The sequence below is a fragment of the Barbatula barbatula genome, assembly GCF_947034865.1.
Source record: "Barbatula barbatula genome assembly, chromosome: 6".
NCBI classification, from domain to species: domain Eukaryota; kingdom Metazoa; phylum Chordata; class Actinopteri; order Cypriniformes; family Nemacheilidae; genus Barbatula; species Barbatula barbatula.
The window spans coordinates 24,814,599-24,831,926 of NC_136765.1; the positions used below are offsets into that span (position 1 = coordinate 24,814,599).

At 39.6% G+C, this 17,328-nt stretch overlaps 2 protein-coding genes across 6 annotated transcripts; both read right to left on the reverse strand.

The window, feature by feature from the left end:
- Window positions 1–124: 124 nt before the first annotated feature.
- xkr6a (XK, Kell blood group complex subunit-related family, member 6a) lies at window positions 125–9,209 on the reverse strand. Its single transcript, XM_079459249.1, has 3 exons — window positions 8,562–9,209; window positions 2,772–2,968; window positions 125–2,627 (listed from the first exon to the last, which is right to left on the reverse strand). The coding sequence occupies exons 1-3, from the start codon at window positions 9,146–9,148 to the stop codon at window positions 1,669–1,671; spliced, it is 1,743 nt and encodes a 580-aa protein (XP_079315375.1). The 5' UTR covers window positions 9,149–9,209; the 3' UTR covers window positions 125–1,668.
- Window positions 9,210–13,427: 4,218 nt separating this feature from the next.
- Window positions 13,428–17,227, reverse strand: cUnh8orf74 (chromosome Un C8orf74 homolog). 5 transcript variants are annotated; one of them, XM_079459014.1, is made up of 4 exons: window positions 16,991–17,095; window positions 16,683–16,884; window positions 15,281–15,663; window positions 13,428–14,444 (listed from the first exon to the last, which is right to left on the reverse strand). In XM_079459014.1, exons 1-4 carry the CDS (start codon window positions 17,075–17,077, stop codon window positions 14,238–14,240), a joined length of 879 nt encoding a protein of 292 aa, XP_079315140.1. In that variant the 5' UTR covers window positions 17,078–17,095; the 3' UTR covers window positions 13,428–14,237. The 5 variants fall into 5 exon arrangements, with proteins under 5 accessions (XP_079315140.1, XP_079315143.1, XP_079315142.1 ...); XM_079459017.1 differs by lacking the exon at window positions 16,991–17,095 and adding an exon at window positions 17,166–17,227 and having other exon boundaries at window positions 13,534–14,444; XM_079459016.1 differs by having other exon boundaries at window positions 13,558–14,444; window positions 16,695–16,884; window positions 17,006–17,093.
- Window positions 17,228–17,328: the final 101 nt, after the last annotated feature.

Consider the following 17,328-nt stretch of genomic DNA (forward strand, 5'->3'; position numbering starts at 1 on the left):
AATTTAATCATTTCGCTTAGGAAAGTATGCATGCCGGGGCTCATTGCGGAACTTCGGCTCTATTTCTGCACCTCAGGAGTTTATTACTTGGAATAGCCGATGAAGATGCAGAGACGAGATGTTGATGGTGGTATCACTTTATACAGTGTAAATGCTTGAAAACAGTTGGAAAAATGGAGAAGAGCGTTCATCAACGTAACCTTGTGCGTGGTTTGGCTGTGCTTATTTCTGAAAGGCCCGGGGGTTTTTCTCTTCGAAATTAACTAAAGAGTTGTCAAACGATTCATCGCGATTAACCGCATCCAGAATAAAAGTGTGTGTTTACATTATATATGTCTTTGCGTATTCATTTTGTTTTTAATAAACAAAACTGTAGCAAATATGCACATGTATTAACCAATAATTTAAATAATTAAAAATAACTAAAAAAATAACTTAAATAACAAAAAATGTTGAGACAACCAGGTTACTTATTTCTTTAAGTTAAAATATTAGTTGACTTAATGATTTCCCCAACATATCATTTAAAGTGAACATACATACATACATGTTTATTAATTTCAATATTTCATATTTTCTTTAATATATGCATCTATGTGTAGCCTATGTTTTCATAAATACAAAATTAATATGCACAGTACACAGAGCTATATTGTGTGAACACAAAATTGAATTCTGGATGCCATTAATTTAAACTCTAAATATTACAAATAAAATAATATTGATTGTTGAAGGGGCAGTTCACCCAAAGATGAAAATTCTGATCATTCAAACTTGTATGACTTTCTTTTTTCAGCAGAACACAAAATAATATATTTTGAAGAATGTTGATAACAAACATGAAGCCCCACTGACTTAAATAATAAAGAAAATATCAGGGAATTATATTTTCTGCATTCAGGTTGACAAGGGGACATCCGAAAAGAGAAAAACAAAATCACATGTGCGGAGAAAATCTGAATTGGGCACTTTAGCAATCCAAACATTCAAGGTCACTTCAAAGACATTCCCTATCTGTTGTGCTTTCCAATCCTTTTAATTCCCACTAAACTACAGACTCAACATTCGTCATATTGTGCAAAACGTTTTACAAACCTGATGCGCTATACCAAGTCAAAACAGATATTTCCTTTATAACCTAACAAGAAAATCATCACTTTGCAAAGCTAAATTCAGATTATAAAGCAGACACGGAATGACAATAACTAAATAAAAATAATTTCGAATCCGTGAGGCAACGGTGTAAAATGAAGATCAGAAATATCAGACATTACAAGCCTGATACATCCAATCAGGGGGTAGAAAAATGTGTGAAAAATGAACTGTTAAAGACACAAGGCTGTGCTGATGTGTTCAACCCATCTCCATTTCTCCAATGTAATGGTTTAAGCTTGCTGTAAACACCAAGACACGTACAAATCCCCCGGACGGGAACATGTTCCTAAACAGGTACTGTAAAAAAACAGACTGTATGTACATATCATATTATATTTACACTTGTCTCTTCTCCATGGTTACGCCTGTTGTTCCTCTTGTTACAGAATTATGCTATTTAGATTTTTTTTACGAAGATACAAATCCCAGAAAGCAAAATGACATGGATTTGGAGAAACATGAATACTTCTGAATGGCTGAAATAAAAAACATGGATGAGAAATGAAGGAGCTGTCACAGGGACGACTCGTATTGCAACAGCTCGTACAGCAACGGTCCGTCCCTGTATCGGATCCCGACGGCCGTGGGGGTCATAAACTGGAGGATGTTTATCGTCCTTCTCAAGCGCCTGTCCACAAAGTGTGCGTCCCAGGCCGGGTAACGTTTCCTGGGCATGTCGATCTTGATGAGCGGTCCGTCCAGCCTGTACCGGCCCGAGGGCGGAGCGGGCTCGCGCACCTGAAACACAGGTAGACAGGTGTCTGCCGCATCGTCATCGTCCTGTTGGATGAAAGCCCCTGTGGAAGCCCGCATGGGGGTGGGCTGGGATGTCTGTGGAACGGGCGCCATGGGCTCGGCCTCCGGTGGAAAAGGAAGTCCCCAGAGGAGCTCAGCGCAGCAGGAACCAGCTAGCAGCCTTATTTTGGGTCCCATGGGATGGAGGAACCCGTAGTAGATACCCATGAGCGCCACCCCTGAGGCGAAGGTTAGGTACACTCCGCAGAGTACCGGCACCGCGTAGGAATCGGTGGCGACCGGGTCTCTGTACGCGTACCACAGGCAAGTAAGCACCGTGTTTTCAACGAGCACCACAAAGTAGTAGATCACCATACGGTACCTGGTTCGGCCCTCCTTCACGTTGAACCAGCAGAAGATGTAGACGATGCCCACCACCATGTTAAAGAGCACCTCTTCCCATTTGGACATGCAGAAATCCGTGCCACCGTGCACGATCCAGAAGGCCATGGCACACCAGTGCACCACCACGAAGATCCCGAAGTAGATGTGAAAGACGGAAGCGAAGAGGGCGAAGGAGAGCACCCGCGACGAGATGGTGAAAAGCCTCCAGAAAATGTGGATCAGAGCGCCTCGGTAGCTCATGCTCTTTTTGTCATCTCGGGAATCCCGCAGAAGCTTGTGGTACGAGGCGAGGACCCAGGCCAAGGAGAGCAGCGAGGCCACCGAGGAGACGCCTGCGAGACGACACACATCGACACCGACATGTCTTGAAATGGACGGCAAACACATTCAATTTGCAGTGAAATATTTCCAATTGAGTCATCAAGCATTACCGTAGCGAAACGTTTGTGGGTTTAGTGCTATACTGTTTTACTCACACTGTAGCGTCTCGGCTCGGTTCTTCTGGATCATTATGCAAAGCTGTAGCACCAGTTGGGGGGCGCTCTCCAAAAACGTCTCCAGCAGGCGGAGCATGTTGACGTCAGCGTACTCGTACATCATCGCCCAGTAAAAGCGTCGTCTGTGCTCCTTCCGCCTTCGACTCTGAATGCCCAGATACATCGTGCGGATGTACCTGTTCAGAAATAATGAAAACAGTAATACATACATTTGTTACCTCCTGAATAAAATGGAATCTGCTAGACTTAGATGTTACGAAAATCTTATGGATATTAAATTGTTTTACATTTTCACTTATAGACAAAACAAGACTCCAATTTACAGATACTCAAAAAAAAGTTCAGTTTCAATAGTTTCACTATTAAGCAATACAATACTAATATTTCGATATGTATTTAGTCTTTTTTATGTGACTAGGAGTCTTTGACTTTATGTCAGTCCTTGGGTTTGAAGAACATTTAGAAGTGTCGCTTAATTTTTTTCTACGGCTGTATATATACATTACAATTAAATTATTATCAGTTTACCATCTATAGGTAAGTGAGTAAAACGATCGTTTTTGTTTCTTTCTGTGAACTTGTTATGCCTTATTTCAAATGGAAATTCTCTGAAAAGTGTCCTCAGCCTGCGTTAAAATCTAGCAGTACAGAATATTGATTAATATCCTGTACAGTACTGAATACATGCAGACAACATTGTGTTGACCAAGAGGATTCTTATTTGAAACCGTGGATAAACAACAATGAACATTTCAACTTATTGTGATTATTTGTCTAGTATGCCAATCGCCCACCAAAATGTCATGCCTTCTGCAAAATAAGTTTAATTTAAACATAATTCAGTAAATAGACCTCAGTCAATTTATACAACACATTGGTTAGATGATAATGTTATGCCAGGACCCTTATTTAGTCTTGCAAGTTCACATAAATCATTATTTCCTGACAATAAATTATTAGATTTTTCCCAACCATTCTATTTTGTGTTCATTCGCTTTTTGCCTTGGTCCACTCACCTACTGGCATAGTCATGATCTCCACATTTGGCTGTTTGCGCTAAGTGCAAAAGACTAGCTAGGGAACAAATCTGCCACATCTGGGAAAAGTCAACAGGCATAGGATACTTACATCGTTTTTGAATAAACAAGGTGATTGTTTTTTGGCTCTTCATTGCCTTCGGTCCAGAAAAACACCAGGTCAGTCATAGACGATGGCATTTGATCACTACGGTTACCGTTACTACCGGCACAATTGCTAACATCTCCTCATAGGATCAGGAGTTGTAGAAGCCTAGCAACACGCACAGAGAACGTAAACCCAATTCTGAAGCATTGACGATAAAATAATAAAGGGGTGGCGGGCCTGTCTTCTCCGTAGGGACAGTGAGGGGGCCAGATCGGGTCACTATGAATCTGAGGGGGTCATGTCCCCCCCATCCCTAATGCCACCTGCGCCTGCTCACAGTGGAGGCTCTTCAATGGTTTTCATTCACTTTATGTTGGTCCTTCACTTCTAAACTGAATGGGAACTTGGACAGCTGTGCCATAGATATCAATCCAGTTGGGAATTACTGTAATGTGGAGTTTTATGTCACTCAAGCTGTGTTAATCAATAAAGATCTAACTGCAAAAGGCCATAGAACCAAATTTGCACTGAAAGCTTTTGCATGCAGGTTATTTATCCTTTTCGCATCATGACAAATTAAATGCCTCTGTATTCATGTGATTGAGTCTTAATATTTTTGGACCAAAGAAAGCAATCACTGTGGGCGGAGCTACAAAGAGGAGACGGAAATAGTGAGAAAAGAGATTTACCAGCATCCGTCGCAGTTGGTTGGAAAAAAAGTGGAGGAATGTGAAATGTTCATTTGCTTAACGTTCAGTGTAAAATTTGTGTGGCGGCTTTGAACACAGATAAATAAATTGCAATTTCAAGATACTTTATTGGCATGATTGCATGTTCTTACAGCATTAAACATATAACATAAAGACAACCAATAAGTACAAACGTTAAAGTTAAATCTACAGGTACAATAAATGTACAGACTTCTACTGATTTGGAAGTTACATAAAACAACCGTGTAATGTCATGGGACTAAAATCCTGATAGAGTTTCGGGAGGTTTCCTGATTAGTCCTTCCCGGGGAGCACTTTTGGGAAATAAAAGGATTTCCTTCGTTTCATAACTGGGAGAGAGCTTATTGAAACAGACAATGGCAGCAGTGGGAAAACCATCAGGAACGTTCTGCATGTGTGTCATACGGAGAAGCCTTTGATAAAACTGATGACAATTTCGATTCATTCCGGCTCACTGAGCAGTTTCAGTTTGGCGCTTGGTACCCGACAGAACGGAAGACTATGAGACTAAGTAAAGCAGAGAATAGAGTATGGGCTTCATGCACAATTACAGTTATTGGCTTTTAGAAAACCAGATATAATTCAACTGTTTATGACTGTGGCAGTGGCAATTTGAAAGAGATGAATGTGAGGATGCAAACTTTTAAGAAAGCTTAACCCAAAATATATCCATCCATCCATCATCATCTTGACACAGACAGAAAACAAACAGACAACAATGTAGTCGTGAAATAAGTATGTGCTGAAAACAACCCAACTAGCCAAATTTGATATGGGTGTAATGACTCCAAAGGTTAAAAAAGGTGCAAGTCAACCAGCGCTGCTGAGAAGAAAAACAAGTTATCCCATTTTTTTTAAATACGATAAAGAGTACCTCGATGTATATCCATTCTATCTGTATTTTATTTGATGTAAATGATACACATATCAGGTATAGCAGTGATTCATGTTGAATTTCAGACAATAAGGTCTCTCCTCTATTTGACCTCTACAAGACAAGTTCAGCGATCTGCTATTTCTAGCATGTGCATCATGACTCAGAGAGAAAACAAGCTGCCGAGACCATGTGAACTCCCTCGCTTTCTTTCATAGAGGGCTGAGAAGATAAATTGACATCACAAACTTTAGACTTCTTTTACCTTTCACAATCTAAACACATTTCAGTGCCAGCAACCCGTGATTGAACAGGGCTTTAAGATAAATGTCTGCGCTGTGTCTGTGTAATACTGCCATCGCCAAAACTGATAAATATAGATTTTTAGATAGCATTGCTACTAAAATTACTATTATTCTGTAAGCATACATGAACTTCAAGTAATAGTTGAAATTGAAACCTTAAATAACACATCAACAACAACTCAAACCGTCCTCAAAATTGCCAAGAAACTACATACAGGCTTCTATAAACCTTGGGCAAACACACAATCCTAAACTCACACATTAGTTGCATAAGTAGACAGAATATCTACTTACAAATAACACGGGATGAAATATTCATAAAAAAATGACACTGCTACAACTTTTCTACTACTAGAGCCAAAACAGAAAAACTTCTGCTAAGTGGTTGATCATATTTCTGGAAAAAGTGCTCAGTCAAAATGAGCCAGCGTGAAGCACCCAACATTGGGCACCATACAGGTGGCATGAGTGGGTAGATGAATTGAACCATACAAAATGAAATGGTAAGTCTGAAAGACGGATGGATATGTGATGCAGTGAAGTGTTTAGAGAGGCAGTCGGGTCTCTCATCCCCAGCTGCAGTCAAGTGGAGGCTGTGAAAGCTCTGTAGAGGGGATAAGGAAAAGTTCATCTCAAAATCATAATTGTGTTATTTTTTACTCACCCAAATGATGTTCAACATGTTTTAAGACCTCTCGGCGTCTTCGGAGCACCAATAAAGATATTTCAGGTGACTTTCGAGAATTTCCCAGGCCTCCTCATAGACATCACGGTTACAGTTGTTGTCAAGGTCCAGAAAAGCACTTAAGACATCGTTAAATTGGTCCATATGCTCATAGTGGCTCAATTGAATTTTTTTGAAGCGACGAGAGTGCGCATGCATCAAAGTGCTCTCGTGAACGCGCGCGATAGACTGACAAGACAGAGGAGAATATATCCATTCAAGTCGTTATTTTGGTTTGTTTTTCGCACAAGTATTGTCGTAGCTTCAAAGAAATTCAATTGAGCCACTATGAGCGGATGGACCCATTTAACGTTGTCTTTAGTACAAATTTGATTTAGAGATGAACTTTTCCTTTAAGATGTGAACTGTGGGGCTCATGGTCAGGCAAATATTCAGGTCAGTGTGCCAATGTCACAATGACTGCTAGTCTCCTGTGTGCTTTCTAAACCGCAAGTTCATCACAATAATGCTCACTGTTTATCAATAAATATTGGATCAGAATCCAAACCAAACATACGTTTTTTTAAATGCATGAGCACATGCATTGCACGTTTAGGGTTTCATTAAGGTCCAAAACATCTCCTTGTGAAATTGTCTTGATGTTATGAGCTCAAACAACACGTTATACCAACTGGACATTATCTACACATCTAAATTCAAAGGCCTTTCACATCAGGTGGACTCAGTCACGCTGGGGTCTTACACAATCAACCCTCATCAGTGTGTGATCTGTGCCAGGAGCAGCATATGTGCATCCCGAGAGTGTAAGTGGTGCCAGCGGGAAGCCGATTTTCTGCTGGAGCCTGCCAGCGTCTGGTCACCCGTGTGCTTGACACGCCATCTTAACCGGCGTGACAGTCAACTAATTGTCCTAGTCTGGCCTGCGCACACGTCCTGCGTTTCCTGCCATCAACATGTCTTATTCTTATACAACTCACTGGTCTCAATAAACAGGTTACAGTGCTGCAGAGAGATAATCAAAAATATTGAACACAACACAGCACGACAATTTCCACGCAACTGTTTAAAATAAAGTTGAATAAAATTGCATTTTTACTTCAAAATGCTAAATAATCGTATTTATAGTCTTAGAAAATAGGCATATTTTTTCATCATGCATCGTGACATTATTTTCTTGACCTTATGCCATATATATGATATAATATCAATAATAGTTGTCATTTTCAATTATAAGTATAATATAGAAAAATGCATTATAATAACAAGAAATTAATCGGAATAAAAAGCTAATAAAGTATATGTCCATGCAAATAATATCATAAGACCAATAATCGTACTAAAATAGTCTTCATTTCTTTTAGATTTATTTATTATGTTTAACTGTGACGCGGATGTTTACAGTACAAATGACAAAAGTATATTTTATTTCAGATCGTTTACATTACATTTAGCTCCTATATGTAAAATATGTATAATCCGTGAAAAAATATGAATTGTTACATAAAACATCTTTTTACAATGTTTTGAATAGCCTTAACTAAATAGACGTCTCCCACTCCAGCAGCATCAGCATCAAATTCATTTGACATTGAAAAAAGACGAAAATATTTGCAACATCCTAAAGATTTTCCTAAAAGCATCTTAAGCAGTGGTACAGATTCCACATCGGTCTGGATGGCAAACGTAGCTTGGTTTGTTTTCTTCAAGCAGAGGTCATTCACGTGAACTCATCACGAGCTCTATCGATCCCACACCGTGTCATACTGTTTAGCATCATTACACAGATGCTTAGGGGAGACAGAGCGAGCAATAAAACGCGACAGAAAGAAAACTATCGAGTAATTCCCTCTCGCTATATTCGACTGCTCTTTACGTCAAAGCATGCACGTTTCAGTTTTTAATGCATAAGCGAAATGATGGATTCCCGCACTGATGTGTTTGCATGCACCTGCATCCAGCGCATCAATATTAGGATGCTGACCGGCCAAAACAACCAAGAACCATTTGCATCTAAAATGCAATCGTACCCTTAAGGCATCAGTCTCTTACCTCCACACTTGCCCCATCTGAAGTACGTGCACGCAAGCGTGCCATATCCAAATAGAGATCATACACCATCGGTCCCTGCTGTAGATGCGCGAACTTAAATCCGCCGCGGCGCTTTTGCTGAGCCCCTCCACGGCCCCCACGCCACCGCCGGTGTAGTCCTGAACAAACCACCTGAAACTCAGAATCTGGACCAGAACCGACGGCACCAGCACGAAGAACAGAGTCAGCCCGAACCACAGATAGTCCCTCTTGGAATAGTAGTCGACGGCCAGCCACAAGTCCGTCCCGACATCCCAGAAGAAGACGAGGAGCGCCAGGATGATCCACAGACAGTCCAGCCACAGGCGCTCCTCCGGCTGGTGCTGATGCTGCGGCCGTCTCCATCCTCCAGCATCACTCTTCCCGAGCAGAGAGTGCAGACACGCGCTCCGGCAGCCCCAGTAACACGACGACGTGTGGCAGCAGTGGCAGATGTGTATGGCCGCGCTGCCCAGTGCGTCCTCGTCGCAGACACCGGTCGCTTCGTCCAGGTTGTGCAGCTGGGCGAAACCGGTAACGACCCCGACGCCATCGGATTTTGCTGCCATCTTGCTCCATGAAACGCTTCATCCCCCCTTCTTCCGGGGCTCGTGGCGTCACTTCCGCAATACCTGTGCTGGTGTGTGAGATGATTCAAATTGTCTGTGTGGATGTCAAATCAACGAGGAACATGGGGTTAGTTGTCACAGGAAATTCAAAACTTGTTTTAAAGGCTTAGTTCAAACCCCTCTCAAATCATTGTTTTGGCAAAATGGAAATGCAGAATTGATGTATTGTTAATAATTGCAAGCTGTCACATATTATTGTTGTTGATCAAGCTTTCAATAGCAGCAAAAAGAAAACATGCTTAACAAACAAGAAAACGGAAGAGTTCTGCAAACGCGTTGTTATTTTAAAATGTCTCTGAACAAACATGTTGCCTATTTGTGTTCATAACATGAAACAGCACAGTTGTCACATTTTAAGTTTGCAGTTTCATGTTGCCTCACTGGTGATGTTTGCTACAGAGCCTATACGTTTTATAATGGCAGGTGCGTTGTGACAACTTCCCCCGATTAGTGTTGCTGGCTGTGTGTGTTCATCTGTTCCTGACTGGAGTCTTCTATAAAGAAGTTCAGGCATTTGTATGATGTTTGATTCAACTTAACATTGTATTAGTGCTCTTTTAATATTTACGATGGTGAAAACCTCATCTCTGCAAACACATTCTGTGAGCTCACTGCAGTCTCAACACGGGGGAAATAAACTAGATTAGCAGAGCACAAGAGTCTCTGCCACAGGAATACTACACAAGCCGCCATCTTTAACTCCCTCCCTCAGGGTGCAGAGAATCCAAATCCTCAAAGACCCCGTGCAGCATCTGCCAGAGATACCGCCGCTTCAATGCTCATCACTAATTAAAACTGTCATGAAAAATGAACCGAGATGAGAACATTGTCAAGCACATTTCTTAGAAAGAATAAAATAAATATATTATGAGCTTGGTCACAAAATGAACCATGTTGACCATGGGTCATTTTAGATAGAAGAACATGCTTGCATGTCTTAAAGTCACAATGAAAAATCGAAGGAGAAACGTATAATATTATCTATTTTGTAATTTATCAGAACGAATAAATGCAAAAACCCTTTTTTAGGTTAAGACCATTACCCAGCGTTCTTATTCTCATCCATACAATGTGAGGCTCATCTTTCAGTAACGCTTCTTTTTTTTACGGTGGGCTGTTTGTTAAAACAGTTCTAAATCTCTCTGGTGGATCACGAAAGAACAAGAGCAGGACATTTTGATGAAAGCTGATGTTGTGACGGTGGGCGAGTGAATACTGAGGTAATTGCCTGGAGATCTCTTGAGTTCATCTATACTTTTGCTTGACTGGCAAAAATGAAAACCCTTGTCGTTCTGATACAAACTGTTATTATTTTTAACAAATTGCATTAGAAGCATAACAATATGAGTAAAGTTAGGCTACATTTTAGAAACTTTATTACACAGCATGCATGTGAGCTTCCATCAAAATCAATCCACATTTACATTTAGTCATTGAGCAGACGCTTTTATCCAAAGCCACTTACAAAGAGTTCGGGGAGCGATAAGCGATATGTCAAGAGCAATAGTACAATAGGTGCCAATACAAAGTTACAAGTTTCAACGAAAGCCAGGCCTCTTGAGAGAAGAGAGAGGGTTAGTCCATGTGCAATACAAGCATTGCTATAAAACATATTTTTGGTATAATTTCCAAGTGAGCAGAGAAAGTCATGTAGGTGTTGAAAAACCCTGAGCTTCCCACAATTGTACACTGATGGTGCCTTCTGCACAATCCATGTTTCTATGTTCATGACTTTAAATAAATGAAATGGATGTTCAGGCTCTGCAATACACTTGGTGGTTAGAAAACAAACCACTTGGTGGTTCTTTATGGATGACTCGCTATTGATTCAAACCATTAAATACATTAACAAAAGACGTCTTTCCTTTCAAGGAGGAACAAAATAGAAACAATTAGACATGAGGGTTCTTTGTGTTACTGTTAAGGTTCCTTTCGAACACTAAATTTCATTTTGGATCACCATTAAAATCTCAAATCAGAAATAGGTTGGATGAGAGAATTCTTCTGCAGATCTGGGAGCACAAAAACAAGACACAGAGAGGCATCAACTCCTTTATTTCAGCGAAGACACGTCTTTATATAGTGCACAATAAGACACCTGTTAAAACCAAATAAGGTATAGAAACTATATGGAAGAAACATCTTTATATAGTGCACAATAAGACACCTGTTAAAACCAAATAAGGTATAGAAACTATATGGAAGAAACATCTTTATATAGTGCACAATAAGACACCTGTTAAAACCAAATGAGGTATAGAAACTATATGGAAGAAACATCTTTATATAGTGCACAATAAGACACCTGTTAAAACACGCGCGTCTTGGTGAAAGTGAGAAACACTTTTTCAGTGTGGTGAACCTCTCCAGTACAGACAAACGTCACAAAGTTATGCATGTAACTTCATGCACACCCTTCATATTAATTAATTATATAATAAAACGAATGCACTTTTACAATTTGTTTAATCTATTTAATAACATGATTATGTTATTTTGTACAAATTAATTGTGCAGGTTTTTTTATATTGTATATAATAATTGTACTCGTATATACCCTATGGTTATAGTTAATTTTCCGTGATCAGTCTAAAGAGAATATCTGAAGTAATGCTCCAGACAGTTAACCTAAGAAAAAATATGTTCACAAATGTAATTCTTGAATGACATGAATCTAAATGCAGCAACCCAAAATGTAATGTATCCATCACTGGCTGTGTGTTGTTACAACAAATGCAGGTTGTTTATCTAATATATATACATATACAAAGGTTGAAAGTGTAAGAGATACTACACTCGCCTCTGGTCAATGAAACAAATGTAAAAAATACTTACCATCTGGTCATGCAAAGCCTTACAAGGATGTAACTTTTGTTGAGGTTGGAAACTTAAATTAATGACCAGAAGGTGGCAGCACGTTTTAATTCTTAATTTTAAAGACAGTGGTGACCCTGTGTGTAAATGTACAACCAAGAACAGTCTGATCTGTTGTAAGGACGGTGGTGTAGAAGGTTTGTCAGGCATCAGTCAGTGTCTTTCCACCGTTTCAAAGCGCAGACTTTTAGGCTAGACGGTCATCAGGTTCACTCCACACCAGGTTCTCCGTGTCAGACTATCAGAGAATTCTCATGACCTCTTCTCAAAGCCTAAAAGCATGTTATATAAACATGTGATTGATACTGTATTTAGATGTCACGATTCTTGCACAAATGTTTTTTGCCACATTCTGAAGGATGAGATGTAGTCTCCATGGCAACACATCACTGATGATGCCTTTTAAATCATATTTTTATCTGGGGCAGCTGGGAATGAGCCTGTCCAAACTGCTCGGGTAAGTTTCACAAATCCTGTATTATTCATATGCTGAATTTACAAATATCATATTCAGGACATGTTCTGTTGTGATGTTTGGAATCTTTGGTTTAGATGTTAAAAGTTTTGACAAACCTTGTGTTAATACATACTTAAGTGACATTTAAGTAAATCAACTCAACAGTCTTAAGATATTTCCACAGTGGTGGATTTAAAATTGAACACAGATCAGTTTGATAACATTGTGTCTCGGTTATTTCTGTCTAGCTGACAGCTGGCCTGCGATCTTAGATGACATCAATGCCCGCAGTGACTGGGGTATGACCTTCCGGAGTTGATTCAGACGATGCTCAGCTTCACTGGCTTCCATTCCAGAAAGGCTCGGGCAAACTAAACACCATCTGTGCTTTCGGTTTAGCTCAGGTTTTGGGGACCCTGTGGAATGGATGGTAATTGGGCTCTGCAGTGTTTTCTTCTTTATGGGGTATGCCTTCGTGCAGACGATACCGGACGATCCGGTCCTGCACAAACTGGTTGAAGGATAGATTTCTTTCCTCAGGCTATGATGCTCAACATCAAAAACTGACACACTCCATAAGCTCATACTTCTTTTTACCATGCACTGCAGTTTTTGGACTATAATGGATCATGCATTGCACATAATGCAATAACCATCCAATACCAAATTTGCATACCTACAGTATATCTGTACATTGTGCACTATATGGTTGATCCATTATACATGCACGTTCATGTGTACACCTGCATATTTAATGTGTATATTCAACGTCTAATGTGTACATACTGTCCATATGTATATAACGTATCGTATATTGTCTTTTTTTGTACATTCTATCCATTTATACTATGCACTGTTCGTCTGCACTACATACTGTCACTTAAGTTTGTAAATTCATACAGTTGTCTGTCCAACTGCATTCTACATCGTGTGGAGTACCCTCCCAACAATACTTTCAACAATAAAAGTGATTTGTGTTGTTATATGAAGGTCTACATTCTTTTCTCATTTGTATTTAAAACGAAGTAAATATGTACAGTTTTATTGCTTTTACAGTAAACCCAGTGATTATAGCGCTCGGTTGTACTTATCTCTATCCATTCCATTATCGTTTAAAATCTGATATTTTTCTTAAGCATGTAATTAACCTATCACCGTAGTTCTGTCAAATCAATTATTCTGTTGTATATTTCACTAGAATATGTGAATATTTCTTACTTGCGTACTTTTCTGGCATCTTAAGAATGGTGCTTTATGCAGAGGCTTTATACGATTTTTCTATAATAATTTCACAACGCTGAATAGCTACATGCTGTGTTCAGGAAATAACTTGTATCAAAATACAGATTTGCCATTTGTAACTCAGAATAACACAATTCTATATCTATATTAATTAAATGGAATTTAAATCTGAATAGAAACACTACATATATAAAACGATTAATAAATATAATTTTGAAGTCCAGTTTTCCTGGCCCTGGTTTCCAACACATAACACAATTCTAAGTTTTGAATGACAACTGTATGTAAATCCCTTAAATGTAAATTGTATATTTAAAGAATTCACTGATTCCTGAGAGGTTAATGGCTCATATTTTGGGTACAGTGTGTATACGGCATATTCGTTTTCTCTTGCAGCCCCGTACCTGGTGTAGATGTTTACATTTTATTATGTTACATGAATATCTGTATTTATACTCAAACAAACTTCTTTTTAGTGGACGTGGGCACAAAGTGCTGTTTGGTGGAAACCGGATCATATGTTAAGTGTCTTTCTGTTAGCCGAGATTTCTGCCTCAGTTTCAAATTCAGCAGGATGTCGGTAAGACTGGCTTCCTCCATCAGACACTCCATCATAATTTGTCCTTGAGACCGCAGAAAATTGTGCAGTAACGTTTCCAACTCCTAAAGAGAGAATCACAAAGTAAATTATACAAACATATTTTTATTCCTTTATTTCGAATGAGTTTCATCACGCACCATTCAATCCTCATCTGCTAAAAAAAAGAACAATGGGATGATTAATAAGACTCATTTGCATGTTGACTGTTGAATCTTGTCGCCCATCTGCTGTCTCACATAGAGACACAACAGTTAGGTTCCTCACTGTTTAATAAGGAACATTTGTAATCCCTATTGAAAAAATGAATAGGAGAGATACTTTCAAAACCAGGCCTGCTGAAAAAGTCACTATATATTAGGTTGTGTGTTTCTTTATTACATCTGGTAAATACTGACAGCATGTACCATCTTAAGATATTAGTGAGGAGTTTAGCATTCTATGACCAAATAGGTCTGTTACGTTTGTGAATATGAATTATTGGAGCCTTGACTTTTTAGGTGGTGCTAGCAAAAATGGCAAGGTTTTGTAAAGCACTTTTACTGTAGGTTACTGCTTAAATGCTGCTGGCAGCCCTGCAGTCATTTATCTCGGCAGCCTGCCAATAGCCTGAAGATAAACTTTGATCCCTCTTTAAAAGATACAATTCTGCAAAACAACTACAGGGCAGCTTAGATTCACAGCTGTGTTTGAAGCGTCTTCCCTTTCAAAAGCATTTATTTTAACATTAAAAATAAGTTGAGTAGACATGTCATTTGGTACTAAAATAGTTTCATCTATAAAGCTGCTTTGCCACAAAGCACATTGCAATATTAGTTTAACGAAATAGATTTTGGACTGTAATCTCCTAACAACCGCACAGAACCCTAAATTTGATATTGTAAATGTTGAAATTGCTTACCTGTCTGCCAATATTTCCTTCGCGTGGAAGATCATTTAAACTGGCCTGCAGTTTGGCCATCATCTGAGCTTCAGTCTTCACTTTGAGTTTCATGATATCTGCTTCTTTCTTGGACTGAGTCTCTTCCAGGACCTGCTGCTGTTCCAGCTCCACGGCATCTGTTCCCTCACACAGTGGCGGTGGATGAGGTGGCCCTATGACCTCAAGCTCAGATCTGATGTGTCTGAGACCTGTGTTTAAAAACGCCTGATAAAGGCGTTGATGAGGAACATATGTTTTTAGAATAAAGTCTATGAGAACAGCATGATGTCCACTGGAGAGACGAGGCTCGATCTGTGAGAGCTGATCCCCGATGACACGAACAGCATCTGGTGTCTTCAAACCTAGCAGTTATGAAAAGCAGTGATCGTGTAATTTATTAAGGACTGAAATGAAAAATCAAGTACAGTAAATAGAATAAACACTGTCTAAACCAGACACAAGCGGCATGACACGAGACGACAAATGCCTTGTTCTTATTGGGTTTGTCGGGCGTCGCATCCGGTGTGGACAAAATGTAAAATTTTTAATTTGTTCTATAGAGCTTGTTAATCGACGTCACGCCGCATTGAATGTCGCATCATCTTGGGAGGATCGCTGCTAGAACGTTCAATTCAGCGTTTTGTTTTTCTTGTTGGATTAGGAAATATACTGTAACTATGGTAGGTCTGTCTTGCGGTGTTAAAAACTGCAATAGCATTCTGAGAGCCGTTCAGGAAAAGCCCCTGGATCTTTCCCTTTGGATTTCTCCATATATCAAACAAAACAAGTAATGATACATATCAAGACTATAACAACATTGGAGTATTATCCTCTCAAGATGGCGGCGCCACTGCAACATAGGGCCTCATCGCGTCTGGCGTTAGTGTTTTATGGATATAGAACCCATAATGTCCCTACCTAAACAGTGTGTGGCGGGGTGGACAGAAATATTAAACTAACATCAATTTACATCCATGTTTTCATAAAGTTTACAAAGATTTTGCTACGATAAAAATGTATATAAACTGCTCTTGATATGAGCTTCAAACCGAGGATTTGTTTTGGTAAATATATGAACCGCCTCTAGAATAATATTTTAGATGCCATACGATTCCTGACATGTAGCCTACCTGAAATTTGAAAATGTCATTATTAGGTTTTATAGAAAATAAAAAAGGAAGGCTATCGTATTCTAATAGAAAACATGTGCAAACAATTAACCTGCTTAGTAACCACGTTTTTCTTTCAATTCACAAATACATTGTCGTTTTTATTCTGTTACGTTTTTTCTGATAATAAATCGCATTTATTTACAGTACAAGCTCAAAATGAACGTGAAGTGACAAACGTAACATTTTGATGAGCATCAATAAACGTTCACCTTCAAGTTCACCTTCAAGTTTAGGCAGGAGATCTTTGGTCGCACGTGCCACCCGCCCGACGGTCGACCACGGCAGTCCTCGGTTAACCGCGAACATCACATTCTCATACACAAATTCCTGATGTAAATGCTGCCGTTTATCATCACCATTAAACTCTGTCCATTGAAAACAGTCACTCAGTCGCCGGATACCAGCATCTCTCTGAAACAGCACAAACAATCAACAGCGTTCTGTTCAATGTAATAGATCGGGGTCTTATAGGAATCCAACGTAAAGGATTTTTCTAATGGTTTGCTCAGCAAAACACCTGATGCGCACTGACGTTGAATTTTAGGAGATTTCGCGACTGCATCTCCGAACGCGACGGCGTATTCGCGTCTGCCTCGCAGCGCATGCGCAGTTAAACCGTCGAACCCTTCAATCCGTCTCGCAGCGTTTATGATCTGTATGTGTGAGAATGTGCTTAAAGGCAGTAAGTTTACCTTCATTCTCGACATCTCCTGTAAAGTCGCATCTATGGAGGCCATAGTGTGTCTGCGTGTGCAGTTGTGTCTGTTGCCAAGGAAACCCAGTTTATAAATACACGCATGATGACGTTTACACTGCAGGCTCTCTCATGTACTGCACTGTATGTTTGCTGCATTT